This window comes from Peromyscus maniculatus, chromosome 2 (assembly GCF_049852395.1).
Source record: "Peromyscus maniculatus bairdii isolate BWxNUB_F1_BW_parent chromosome 2, HU_Pman_BW_mat_3.1, whole genome shotgun sequence".
In the NCBI taxonomy this organism is placed as follows: Eukaryota; Metazoa; Chordata; class Mammalia; order Rodentia; family Cricetidae; genus Peromyscus; species Peromyscus maniculatus.
In genome coordinates this window covers 133,246,132-133,261,267 of record NC_134853.1, presented here as the reverse complement: position 1 = coordinate 133,261,267, position 15,136 = coordinate 133,246,132, and the positions used below count along the sequence as shown (strand labels likewise).

The following is a 15,136-nucleotide window of genomic DNA, read 5'->3' as shown; positions in this document are numbered from 1 at the left end:
TAACAGTGAGACCAGGACCTGTCCCTGATGCATGAGCTGTCTCTTTGGAACCTTTTCTTTATAGTGAGATGCGTTGTTCAGCCTTGATGCAGGAGGGAGGAGCTTGGTCCTGCTGCAACTTGATATGCCATGCTTTGTTGATTCCCAAGGAAGACCTTATCCTATCTGAATGGAGAAGTAAACATGAATTTCTAAGTGTTATTTTAATGAAAACCCTGAGCAAGAACTTGGAGTAAATGCTGAAAGATCAGAGAGACAAAAGGAACAAGCCACCTCTTACTTCTAAGACTCCTCAGCCTTAAAAGCTTTTAGTTCCTCTCTTTTCATGCCTTATATATCTTTCTCTGCCCAGCCATCACTTCTTGAGATTAAAGGAGTGTGTGCTTCCCAAGCAAAGGCAAGAGATCTCAAGTGCTGGGATTAAAGTCCTGTGATTCCTAAATACTGGGATTAAAGGTGTGTGCTACCAATGCCTGGCTCTGTTTCTCTCCTAAACTGAGTCAATCTCATGTAGTCCAGGGTGGCTTTCAACTCACAGAGATCCATCTGGAGTGGATTAGGATTATCGAGTGCTAGGATTAACAGTGTGTGCCACCACTGCCTGACCTCTTATGTTTAATCTAGTGGCTTGTTCTGTTCTCTGATCTTCAGGCAACTTTTACTAGGGTGTACCCCAGAAATGAAGGAGGAGTGGATGGGGAAATAGAAGGGAGATAGGAGGAGGGCATGGGAGGAGAGGAGGGAGAGGAAACTGTGGCTAGTATGTAAAATAAAATAAAGAAAAATATATTAAAAAAAATAAGATGAAGTTTAAAAATGTGGTACATTAATATAATGGAGTATTATTCAGCTGTTATGAAGAGTGAATTTGTATTAATTGTTAGTTATTACTTCTAACATTCCATCCTTCATCCTGACCTTTCTTCCTACCCTACATAGCCATAAGGAAGTATACTACTCTAGAATTTTCCTAAAATATATACATACACATATATAAAAAGAGTTTATATAGAGTTATCCTATAATGGTGCAACAATACCCTTATCCCTACTAGACACCTACAGACTAATAAATGAAAAGCTCAGTGGCAGGAATAGACTACCTCTTTTGGACTTGTTGGCCAGTGAGTTCCTACAGGTCCCCAAACATTTCAATGCACTTAGCCTCCAGAAATTAGGAGTAAGGCCTTAAAGCTGAAGACATTACATATTTGAGTTACAGAACACTTAAGAGATCAAGCTGAGAGGTTCTTTGGAAGAGAAAATAATATCCAATCTTACCCAGCTATAAACCCTGTGAGCTATAACTGTGACCTGCCAGGTAATACATGCCCACTGGTACAATAGTGGCATTAATGTCAGGTGCTGATATTGGGACAAGTAATCTGTGACTAGATAGGATATAGATCCTAGGGAAAACCTTTTAATTATTTTGCTAATGAGATATATTATTAAACCGACTCCTAATGACTCATCATTTATAAATTTATTTATCTCTCTAAGTCATCAGAGAAGCCTCTTTTCTCCCATATCTTTTATTTTGGAATTATCTTTTAATTATATTTCTCCCTTCCATTTCCTCTATCCAAATTTCCCATATACCACCTCTCCACTCTCCTTCAAATTCATGGCCTATATTTTACTAGTTCCTATTGCATGCATATATTTAAATGTTTGTATGTTTATATCTATATCTATATCTATATACATATACATATAAACATAAGCTGTTAAATCTGTATAGTTCTACCTGTATGTATGTTTCTAGGGTGACAATTTGGTACTGGACCACCAATTGGCATTCCCTTCCCTGGGGAAGGCCACCTCTCCCGTTCTCAGCCTTCTTCAGTTGTTTATAGTTCTTTATGTATGGTTGAAGACTCATGGGCTTCTCTCAATTAAGTTTGGTATGTTCATTAATGTCATCTTTGTTCTGTTTACATCTTTGAACAGCTCACGTGTTCAGCATGGGCAGTCATAATTCTATGGGTATAGGTCCTGATATTACTCAGTCCACATTTGAAGGCCAAAGATGCTTGAGTATCTCATCAGAGGATGGTGACAGGAACAGTCAAAGACACACTTGCTTAATAAGAAGCAAAGTCAAGCAGGTGACAACATCCAATTTTCAGACTTCAAAAGCAACACCTACTTTGAGGTCAGGTCTCCCCACTTTCCCTACCTCAGTCAATTTTCTCTGTAAATATACAGGTAGGCCCATTGTTTCCAGGAGTCTGAACAGGGGGCTGTACATCATGGAATGAGTAAATGGCAGAGCAAAGCCACTCACACAATGGTTAGAAAACAAAATAAATAAATATGATAAGACCAATTTCCCATCATCCTTCTAAGTGTGTGCCCACAATTACTCAGAGATCACCCATTGGTCTTCCCTTTTTAAAGATTTCACTGTCCTTCAGTGTTAACCATACTGAGGACCAAGCTTTTGCCATTTGGACTTTTGAAGGGTACTAAAATCTAAACAGTAGCAGTGGACATATTTTTACATCTGCCTTATTGTCCAAATTCTTCAATGAGTTGCCCTGGAGGAGACGGGGGGGAGTGGATTGGGGGGGGTGGGGAGGGGGAGGAGGGAGGACAGGGGAATCCGTGGCTGATATGTAAAATTAAATTAAATTATAAAATAAAAAAAGAAACAAACAATATGAGAGGAGAAACTACAGTATGAGTCTAAATTTTGTTGGTTGCATCTCTGCCAATTTTGTTTAGTATGTTATTTTTTCTCTTTGGTGTAAATGGAGGTTAGAATACAGGTTATATCATTATCTTTCAAGTTCCTTTATCAGAAGCCATAATAGGTAGAGTAGTATAATGGGTAGATTAGTTATTTTATCTCCATTAACAATCCAATCTCTGCTTTTGTGATAGTAGCAGCTATTGATACTCATTGGTTAGGTAGTGACTATAGAGTTACCTATTGGTATCCATGGAATATTGATTCCAAGACCCTGTTGCTACAAATACTTCATAGGGAGGAACATCAGCAACATCTACCCATTCTCCTAAGGTCCCAAAGTAAGCCAAGGCATGATCCTACCAAAGTTCATGCTGAGGAACCAATGATTTTATTGAGATTCCTAATAAAGCCTAGGTGAGAAGTTACTTACAAGGATGTGACTGCCCCTTCTTCTCCCTGAAACTGGCTGCACTTAGAAAGCATTTACTCAGTAGAGATAAGGTTTTCCCCTTAGCCACATAGATGGAGTCTATCTATTCTCCTCTCCTTTAACCTATGCATCATAGCCCAGGCAAATAAGGAAGAGTTGTAAACAACACATGATAAGGAGGCTCTGGATACTCAACTGAGGGTCCTATGACCATCTTTATGCCTCCAGAAGGAGGCATAAGCAATAAATAAATCTCACTAGGAAAATAATTTTACAAGTGGATACAGCTGAGCTCCCCAAGATGGCCATCCCTTGGCTTACAAGTTAGTCACTCACAACAACCCCTGTGAATATAAAAGTCTGTTCATTGTTCAAGTACTTTATATAAAATGATACATAATTTACTTATATCCAGTAATCATTCTCCTATATACTTCATAAGTTAAATCAAATTTTCTTACAATACTTAATATAATGGAAATGTTAAATGTGTTCTATGAAATTTTTTCTTTTTATTTATTCTTCTTTCACACAATACATCCTGACCAGATCCTCCCCTCCCTCAAGAGTTTATGATATTACTTAAAGATTTTTTATCAGCTTTAAAATATATTTTCCTGAATTATTTTAGAATTTTGTACAAGTTTTATTATATTCCTCTTCTTCCTGTAACTCCTCCAAGATGTACCCTTTTTTCTTTCCTGACCTAACTCTGTGTATTTTTGCTTTTTATTCAAAGTCAATTTGTGTTTCCTAAATATTTTTTTGCAGTGTGGCCTTCCAATGCAGCATGAGCAACTTATTGGCAGCTTTCCTTTTCACAAAAATTGATCCTCCTTCCCACAACAGCTAACAATTGTCAATAGCTCTTCTGCTAGGGATGGGACTTCATGCCAACCTCTCTTCTGCATGTCAGAATTTGACCTGGCTTGAGCTTGCACAGGTAGTATGCATAGTGTCTCAACCACTGTGAATTCCTATATGCACAACCCTGCATATCCAGAAGACATTGTTTCCTTGTAGTACATCATTGTTTCTGGCTTTTGTAATCTTTTCACCTCTCTTCATAAATAATAATCTGTGAGTCTTTGGAGGCAGTAGTATGGTATATTCTTTTTATTGCTGAGCCTTCTGTGGTCTCTTATTTTCTTCCCCTTTAATGTTGTATTGACAAGAAAAATGTCCTCACATGTTCAGCACAAGTACAGCATATGTTTTTGTATTTATTCTTCTCTCACCTAATACATCCAGCTTGCAGTTTCCAGTCTCTCCACTACTCCCCAAACCACACCCCCCTCCCCTCACCTCCCCTCTACCTCAAATTCACTCCTCTGCAGTTTCCCTTGAGATAAGAGCAGGCCTCCAAGGGATATCTATCAAACATAGCAAAACAAGTTACAGTAAGACTGGGCACAAGCCCTCATATTGAATCTCAATGAGGCAATTAAGTTGAAGGAAAAGGGTCCCAAGGTCAGGCAAGAGAGTCAAGACACCTCCTATGTACACACACTTCCACTGTTAGGAGTACCATAAGAATACAAACTAAACAACCATAACATATAATGTAGAGGACCTAGTACAGAAACATGCAGGCTATGTGATTGCCACTTAAGTCTCTGTGAGTTCCTATGAGCCCTGCTTAATTGATTTGTAGACCATACTCTCCTAGTGTTCTCCATCCCTCTGACTACTACAATCCTTCCTTCCCTTTTTCTTCTTCTTCTTCTTCTTTTTCTTCTTCTTCAAGTTTTTCAAGGTGAAACTAATGTTTATCTGTTTTTTATTGCGTCTGCTTTCCTTACCATCTGTTGTAGTCCATTGGGTTTTGCACCAACCTATGAATATAGCAGAATATCATTAGGAATCATTTCAACTTATTTTTGGATAGTCATATTTGGTTCTGTCCTAGAACTCTAGACTATCCAGTCTCTAGTTTCTGTCCATCCATGCAGTGTCAGGCTTGTGCTCTCTCTTGTGACATCGGCTTCAAGTTAGACCAGTCATTAGTTGGCCACTCCTACAAGTTCTGTACCACCATTGCCCCGGCACATGTTGGAGACAGGACAGAAAGATTTTGTGCCTGGATTGGTGTTCTAGTCAAGTATAATCCTTTAAAAATATGTTTATCTACAATGGTTGAATTTGGGGAGGTATAATTTGTAGATTCAGAGGCCCAACTATACTTTCAGTTTCTATCATTTAAATACTCATTAAATTATAACCATAATATAATTTTTACATTAACATGTTGATAATTTACTTTTGCATATTTCCTACATATTAATATTTTTATCTTTCCTTATTCCCATTTGAGGGAAATATTTCTCAAATGATTTCAGAGATTCAATTATGTTAGTGTATTTTAAATACTTTGACTATGTTTCCTCTTAAACAAAACTATTTAGAATGGGTATAATTATGAGCTCAGAATCTCCTTCTCAGAATTTCATACATTGTTTTTTTAAAAAAATATTTATTGATGCACATCATTTATTCAATATTCATTTAAAGGTATTATAGTAAGGAAAACGAAATTTAATATAACATTTTGAATTGCCATCTGAATAATATCAGTATTGGGGAATATCAAATACCTGAAAATACACTGACCCTTATATAAAAACAATATTTTAATGATAAAATTGTTGCATCTCTAACTTAAAGCCTATTACTTTAAATTATTTAGCTGAACAAAAATGGGAAACAGTGAACTTTCTTCACATACATAGTGAAAGAGTTAAATAATATCCAAGTAGGATTAAATTGTGGTAATTTAAAATTCCTGAAATATATAAGAGTAGGACAAAATGATCTGTATAGAAAATAATGTCATCAAAATATTTTTGAAGAGGCAAACTTTGTATTTTTGGAAGGTTCCAAAAAATGTCATCAAACAAATTGATTCACTCATTGAAGCATGGGGTAATAAAATCTGAGCAACACAGTTAGAATTCTGTATGTTATTAGTAAGAGAACAAAAAAGCCTACTACTTAAAAAATGTCTTCAAAATTATTTTATTATTCTATATGTATGTGTTTGGCTACATGTATGTCTGAGCACCACTTGGTACCTCTGGAGGTCAGAAGAAGATATCAGATCTCCTGGAACTGGAATGACAGACAGTTGTCAACTGCCATGTGAATGCTGGTAATCAAACCCAGGTTCTCTGGAACAAGAGCCAGTATTCTTAACCACTGAGCCATCTTTCGAGACCAAACCTTTTATTTTTTGATTGCACACTTGAAATAGAAACTCAAGCAGGAGAAAATGGCAACTTGACTTTAAAATGATAATGTATAACTTTTAAAAAGAGAGTCTAGGAATTAAATTGTCTTCTCTTGAGAAACTGAGTGAATCTTGGCCAATAATAAATTATAAAGCTAGACCTTCAAGAGAAGAAAAGCCCTGTGTTAGTTTTAATGCAATGACCCTTTCATGTTTACTTACTTCTTATGTGTGTCCATGATAATGCAATTGTTATAATAGTGAAAATTGCTGTCAGAAATCCTACCACCATTGCCATATTCATCAACCACTTCTTGTACAAGGGAAATGAGGGATCTGAAATAGATGTAAAGAAAGTTCAAAAATAGGAACATTAATGAGTCTCTGTACTAGACAAAGAGAAGTTAAGTGATATCACAGAATACCATTTTACTACCTCTTAGAATTCTTAGAGCTGAATGTGGTGATAGATGCCTGTAATCAGCATTCAGTAGGTTGAGGCAGGAGGATTGAGTACAGACTCTGTTACATAAGAAATCTGGTATCAAAAAAGAAAGGAAAGAAAGAAGGAAAGGAAGGAAGGAAGAAAGGAAGGGAGGGAGGGAGGGAGGGAGGGAGGGAGGGAGGGAGGGAAAGAATGAAGAGAAAAACAATTTAACCTATAAAGGCATTCTTTTGCTACTTATGATTCAACCAATTCTTACAACTCAAATAGATATTTTATATCCTTTTGTTATAATCCTGCAATGCTAACTTTGATTTGATGCTTCAATAGGATGAAAATTTGGGGGAACCTTAGAATGAGTTGAATGAATTTTGTGTTTAAGAGAGATCTTTGGAGGCCATACTGTATTAAGCAGAATTGATCTCAGAAATTTCTATACTTACTCCTGGAAATTTGCAACATATTATACAGAAAAATGAATTTGATGATATAATTAAAGCTATAAATCATAAAAAGACTATTTGGAATTATTTGGGTAGACCCAATCTAATAATATAAACTCTTAAAAGCAGAGACTTTCACTAGCTGGAGTCAGAATGAAGAAGATACAGAGTGATTAATATAAGATGGACAGACATATGATCCATCATTGCTTGCCAAGTCTCATGGGAAGCATATCGTATAATTCAACTCAGTCTCTCCATGACAGCTAGCAAGAAAACAGGGCTCCATAATCACATTTGCAGGTAACTAAAATCATCCATATATATATATATATATATATATATATATATATATATATATATATATATATATATATGGCCTCCAAAGATCTCTCTTAAACACAAAATTCATTCAACTCATTCTAAGGTTCCCCCAAATTTTCATCCTATTGAAGCATCAAATCAAAGTTAGCAATGCAGGATTATAACAAAAGGATATAAAATATCTATTTGAGTTGTAAGAATTGGTTGAATCATAAGTAGCAAAAGAATGCCTTTATGGGTTAAATTGTTTTTCTCTTCATTCTTTCCCTCCCTCCCTCCCTCCCTCCCTCCCTCCCTCCCTCCCTCCCTCCCTTCCTTTCTTCCTTCCTTCCTTTCCTTCTTTCTTTCCTTTCTTTTTTGATACCAGATTTCTTATGTAACAGAGTCTGTACTCAATCCTCCTGCCTCAACCTACTGAATGCTGATTCCAAGTATATATATATATATATATATATATATATATATTTGGAAATGCACAAATGATGCTCCAACTAACAATATAATTTTATAATCTATACAATCAGAAGCTAAACAAGCAAGTATGTCAATTCTTCTTAGACTCTAAGGAAAACTGGGTTTAGTCCAGTGAGCCCTATTTCAGGGCTCTGACACCCAGAACTGTAAGAGCAAATATCTCTTGGTTTAAATCACTAAATTTAAGGTAATTTGTTGTGCTTATCAAGGAAAAGGTTTGTAAGGAAAAGGAAACAATGAATTCTAGTAATAGATCCCAAAGAAACAAGGACCCATGAATTGGTCCAAAGAAATTAGGACCAATTAATTAGGACCTCAATGGTTTCACATTATTATTATTATTATTTTATTTTGTAACTTCTACTTTAATGCAATCACTCACATCTTTTTTATGGGTTTTCTCTAACCTTTTTTATTTATTTTTTTTCATCTTACATACATTTTTTAATCTGTAGATCTCGAACAATACTTAGTAATCTAAGTAATATTACCTAAGGAAGGAATATGACTTTGTCATTTATCATTCCCTAACACAGAAGTCTATAAATAAATATCACAGAGGACAATTCCTAGATACTCAAATATACAATAGAGAATATGATATTCAGGTACCTGTGATCATACAATGTTAGTCCAGTGTGGTAGTACATATCTTTAATTCCAGTTTTTAGGAGGCAGAGACAGGTGGATTGTAGAGTTTGAGGCCATCTTAGTCTACATAACAAGTTATAGGATAGCCAGGACTACATGAAGAAACCATGTCTTTAAAAGTCAATAATAATAATAATAATAATAATAATAATAATAATAATAAATTTTAAGAGAATGCTAAACAGAGATGATGACCAGTTCTTAGAGCCTCTAAAATTAAGAACTAAAACAAGAAATGGATATTTGTACTATAGAAGCTGAAGCTAAAAGAGAATATGTGAACTAAGCAAGTAAAAGGTGTGAACCCTGTAAGACACAAAGACCAAAAGCAATGGCAAAGACATAGGTACAGAACCCTCTGTCTCCCCAAAAGAAGGTACTGCAGTCATAGTGGAAAGATAAATCAGAAAGTCAAAGTCAGCCCTATCACAAACACTCTAAGTCTTAACAAATTAAGTGCTCTACATTAACGTTAATTTTGGATTTCAACTATGTAGCAGCCTGGGTTCTGTACAGGAGCTTTGCTTCAAAGAAGGAATTCACATAGTCTCTTCTACAATCTCTAGAACCTAGGTTTCTGCATCAGGATGCAGTATTTAGAGTGAATATACATTAAGAATGTATATTATCTTAATGTAGAGAAGCCCTTATGCATTCACGTCTGAAGTCTAGCTAACACCCCAATACACTTTTGTAGCAGGCTATAGTCTTATAATACTAATTATACTCAGTAGTGTAACCTAGCCTCCACACTAAAGGAAAACAATTATAAAATTTGCATTGATCTATAAGATTTTCCCACCAAACTCCAAAGGAGTTCTGTTAACCACTATCTAGTTTTACTTTTTTTTAATTTAAAAGTTTTTTTTTCCATTTTACATACCAACCACAGTTCTCCCTCTCTCTCCTCTCCCTTCTCATATCTACTTTCTCCTTACCCCACCCCCCATCTGCTCCTCAGAGAAGGTAAGGCCTCCCATGAAGAGTCAACAAAATCTGGCATATCAAGTTGAGGTGGGACTAAGCCCCTTCCTCCCTGTATTGAGGCACCTATCAGAAAGGCTAAGATCAAAAACATTGATGACAGCCAATGCTGGAGAAGATGTGGAGTAAGGGGAACACTCCTCCTTTGCTGGTGGGAGTACAAACTTGTATAGCCATTTTGGTAATCAGTATGGCAGTTTCTCAAAAAACTGGGAATCAATCTACTTCATGATCCAGCAATACCACTCTTGGGCATATACTCAAAGGATGCACATTCATAACACAAGGATATTTACTCAACTATGTTTATAGCAACATTATTTGTAATAGCCAGAACCTGGAAACAACCTAGATGCCTCTCAACCAAAGAATGGATAAGTAGCTAATTTTAAGGCATTGCACTTCTTAAATGTCAAAATACAAAGTGACAGTAATGGAATTAGCATGGAACTGGAGTTAAAACAGACCTATAGGAACAAAATAGACGTGCCACAAATGAACCCAGGTATACATTTTCAACTGAGGTTTGTAGTCAGAAATTCCTCTGGTTCCACCCTCCCCCTGGAGGTCCTGCAGGCACTTACAAAATAATCACTCAGAGGCTTAATATTAATTACAAACTGTATGGCCTATGGCTAACAATTCTTGCTAGCTAGCTCTTTCATCTTAATTTAACCCATTTCTATTAACTATGTATTGCCATGTGGCCACAGCATTACCAGTCTGCTGGCATGTTGCTCCTTGGGTGGCAAGCTGGCATCTCTTCCACTTCTTCTTTTCTTCTTCCTGTCTCCTTCTTAGACTTCCTGCCTGGCTATAACCTGACTTGTCATAGGCCAGAACAGCTTCTTTATTAACCAATATGACAACACATATTCACAGCATACAAAAAGGCCATCCTATATCAGAGGTTGATAAGGCACCAAGAACACTCAATGGAATAGAATAGTCTCTTCAGTGTATGGTTCTGGGTAAACTGTGTGTCTACAGAAATGAAATTAAAGCCTGGTCTTTAATCTATACAAAAATCAACTCAGGAAATAAAATATGTAAAGCTAAGACCTGAGATGATAAGATTCCTAAAACATAGGAGCAAAGCTTGGCAAGGATTTCTTAAATATGACCTCAAAGGTATAGTAGACATTAGAAAGATTAAGTGAAACTTCAAGAAATAAAAATGTTTGTGCACAACAAAGGAAATGATCAACAAAGTGTAAGGTCATGATGACCTTCAGAATGCCAGAAAAACATTTTATGAACCATAAACCAGATAAAGGTAATAACACATATGCACACACAACATACACACACACACACACACACACACACACACACACTTAACTAAGTCAATAGTAAGGGTTTCCTTGTCTAATGTTAGTGATATGCAAAGTGATATGATGATTAGTTGCTCATAAATCTGAGTACCAACATATGATCCAGCTCAACTCATTAATCCATCCACAATAGCTGACTGCAGCTATGTAGTCATTAAGGCTGCCAAACCTCCTATAATAATGAGGAATTAAATTCTGATGGCTGTTGAAATGGCTGAGATAATCTGTATTGTGTCTATGCTTTCCACATTTTTTCCTGCAGAGTCTTCAGAAGTTATAATAAGCAGTTACTTGAATGGAGATGTTCAAAGATTTTTGGGCTTTAGGTGCTTTTTTTTTTTCTTCTTCGAGACAGGGTTTCTTTTGTGTAGCTTTGCACCTTTCCTGGAACTCACTTGGTAGACCAGGCTGGCCTCGAACTCACAGAGATCCGCCTGCCTCTGTCTCCCGAGTGCTGGGATTAAAGGCGTGCGCCACCACTGCCCGGCAAGGGCTTTAGGTGCTTTATTTTCTGGGTATTTGATTATGAACATAAAAGCAAATTGTGTGTCTTCAGTGATGAAAGCATAGGAGAATTGATTGCCTGGTTTTATAAATGGCAAGGAAATTTTTTTCATGGAAATGGTAGAAGTATATTCCTATGATCCAAGGCCTATTTAGCAAGAGATTGGAAAATGAGAAAACAAAGAGAGCCCTGCTGGTGACCACTGTGACCCTGAAGTTCCCTTTTATGGTTTGAAAGAAATGTGTATGTTAACACACAGTCTTTCTCTGCACTGATTGCTCCTAAGTATTCTCTATACATGTTTCCCCTATAAGCCTTTAAAGAATAAAATATCGTCAAATGTCAAAATCATATTTTAGTGTTAGAATAGTCATCATAGACTCCATTTCTAAATAGCAACCATATTTTACATTTACTAGAACCACAGAAGGTTTTTAGAGTTTAAAAAGCCTCATGAAATTCCATATAAGTGAAATATTACTATTGGAATTAAATAGAAACTCTTTATATTTCACACATTTTCATTATCAGGTCTAAGACAAAAACTAATAAAAATTTTATCTTTTCATATATGTATATTGACTATTAAATGGTGAGTTAATATTTAAGGTAAATGAGAGTTGATTCAACAATATTTTCTTAAGCTTTTCCTCTTATGGCAGCGATAGAAGGATCAGATCCCCAACACAGCTGAAAACACTGGCAGCTTTAGTTGTTTCCTCCTACTATACTATGTTGGAATATGACCCTTTGAGATTACACCCAAAATACAGATCCTCCCGGAGATGATGTAACTGAACAATCCCAAAGAGGTCTACATCTAGAAAAACAGGAGAACTAAAGATGCTACCACCATTAATGCTATTTACCTTTTTTCCGTAACTGCAGATACACAAGAAGGATCATTACAGAGAAGACTATGAAGCACAGCAACTGCAATATCTTTGCAATTGTGTTTAATCGACAGGAACATTGTTTGAGTCCAGGTGCACGTTCTAGAACAGAGAGAGTTAGAATTAACAAAAGGAGCTTAGCAGTGTGAGACAGCGAAACCGACTGAAAAGGTGGGCATCATTATCCCATTCCTGCTCACATCATAAGTAGAACTGAAGCATCAGGCTTGTTTTGAGACTAGGATATCTCAGTGGGATGTGTAAAACGACCAGAGCTAAGAGGAATTTCCTTTTCTGACCTTAACCTAACAGAGAACAAAATCAGCGGTTGTGGGGGCTGGAGATAGCTCAGCTCATAGGAATCCTCATCAGTTTCAATCTTGGGCAAGAATAGCTATGAGAGCAGCATTAGCTGGAATAAGGGGATTGAGTTCTACCCAGAGATCATGAGAACAGAAGTGACCTGCTCTTTCACCAGTGTTAATAAACACACTCTCACCTTTGAGCTGCTAGGACCCTGCTCAAAGACTCACTTCTTAAATTGAACAAACAGTACACGTGTCTCTCCATAGATTACCAAATATGTATCCATAGGATAGTTAATCTTCATATCACCTTCCAGAAAAGGATGAATGAGATTTTTGAAGTAACTAGAAACATACTTTAGACAAGATAGCACAGTTTTGACTTTCAGTCTCTGAGAGACAGGGAATCAGAACATTTTTTTTGTGTGTTTTTGAAATTATCACTGGACATATCATGTAGAAATTATCTGATATTGAAAGAGAATAAATTTCTCATAACAGAGGAATAGACTATTTCAATGACTTAAGCCATCTCCATAGTATGGAAGATGTGCAAGAAGAAACTTGAAAACAAGTACTGCATGTAATAGCATAATGATATGGCGTGAAATTTATAAACACAAATACTTGTAGGACAATCTCCTGAGAGGGTCCCAACAATACATTTCTGTACTCCAGCTTTCAACATAATCGACAGGGATTTTATTTCACCTTTCATGGGCTCTGTTCACTTTAGCCCCATTGTGCTTCCAATTATCAACATCTATGGTTCCTTTTTTTTAGGAAACCAAGGATTGAATTTACATTTACTTGTACAGAGTTGCAGAACTGTTGCTGTTCTGATTATTTTTCTCTTCTGGACCTTAACAAACATTTCAATAATTGAATAAAATGCTTTGTCTAAAAGGACTGAAAAGAAACTATGTTTCCTTTACTCTCACTTGTGGTTGTGATCTCTTGAGTAAGAAGACTAAACTTCTATCTCCCTGCTACTATTTCAGGAAAAAATTTCTTACCTCTTCCCAGCCTTCACTCCCTCAGTTTGCATATTTGTTTTAAGGGTTTTCTTTTCTTTTCTTTTTTTTTTCTCTTTGAGACAGGGTTTCTCTGTGTAGCATTGCAACTTTCCTGGAACTCACTCTGTAGCCCAGGCTGGCCTTGAACTCACAGAGATCTGCCTGCTTTTGCCTCCCAAGTGCTGAGATTAAAGGCATGGGCCACCACCCCTGGCTTAGGGGAAAAATGCTTAACTCCTCTGAGGATCTATTTCCTCACTTTTTGTGTCAGTTTTCGGGGAAGAATCTCTAACACCATGGCCAGTCGAGTGTTGATCTGTGTGAGATAAGAAGACAGTTTGGTTCAACATGACTCAGTAGTTGGTGTTGCTTCAAATTTTGAGAATATGACAACAGGTATTTTATTTTTTTACATATTTTACCACAGCACAATTTGGAAAAAAGTTTCTTGGTGATAATTAACTTAATCCCATATTCACAACAAAGTTAAGGATATGATTATATCAACTCTCGAAAAGTACAAGAGATGTCTTTCATAAAGATAGCTTCTATACATTACCTAAGGAAGCAGGTTCAAGGCAAACAAAGCTCATGGTAAGGGTCTTGGGGAAGGCAGCACTCTAGCACAACTGAGATAAACAGGCTCAAGATAAGAATCTGTGGAGCTTGTCTGGCCTGGCCATAGAGATATCACAGAGGTCACCAGGCTATTAGTCACCTCAGCTCTCAAACTTTTAGGCAGAAAACGGGGAATGCATATCTTCCTTTGAGGAGACAACCCTGTGTATTTAACACTTCTGGTTTCCCTAGTGCTTATCTGTGAGCACAAGTACCTATGTTACTTCTGTAGGAAATGATATAAATATATTACTCATATATTAAATTCACAAAACAAATACTTAAAAAAAAGCAAGTTCTCTTAACTGCTTAGCCATTTCTCCAGCCTCATATGTGTACATTTCTACTGGAACAATTTAGGACTGTATGTTATTGATAAATCACAAGAATCTATTATGGAAGTTTTTCTTCTAGGGTTATCAGTTCTACACTCTCATCCATGACCATAAGGAAAATATGTTTGTACAACAAAGACAGGCCTTTCAGCTTTAGACATGAGTTAGAGAATGTTTCAAAGATGTAGCCTTCATGAACACAAGTTTATAAATGTTGCTTATCTGGCTCTTAGGGGACTTTTAGATGGTTTTAAAAGAAAAAAAACTATTAAAATTTAAATAAATGTTTGTACTCTTTAAAATTTCAGATTAAACTATCAGAGATCTTTTTTTTAAAGCATATGGTTCTTGCAAAGATTGTAGTGTACAGAGGCTTTCGAGAATGTTTTGATGAAGTAACTGCCTTCACAACAGTGGGTTTTCATAATTGTGTAGTAAGACCCAGCAACAGACATT

General features: G+C 36.3%; 1 protein-coding gene across 1 annotated transcript in view; it reads right to left on the bottom strand.

The window, feature by feature from the left end:
• Positions 1 to 4,442: 4,442 nt before the first annotated feature.
• Positions 4,443 to 15,136, bottom strand: part of LOC102902894 (selection and upkeep of intraepithelial T-cells protein 2-like) — a 76,086-nt gene continuing 65,392 nt past the window's right edge. Inside the window, exons 12-14 of the mRNA XM_076563615.1 lie at positions 12,383 to 12,508; positions 6,576 to 6,689; positions 4,443 to 4,962 (exon numbers count right to left, since the gene is read on the bottom strand). Of these exons, the coding sequence (XP_076419730.1) occupies positions 4,793 to 4,962; positions 6,576 to 6,689; positions 12,383 to 12,508 (410 nt within the window). The 3' untranslated portion in view covers positions 4,443 to 4,792. The remainder of the gene's footprint in view (positions 4,963 to 6,575; positions 6,690 to 12,382; positions 12,509 to 15,136) is intronic.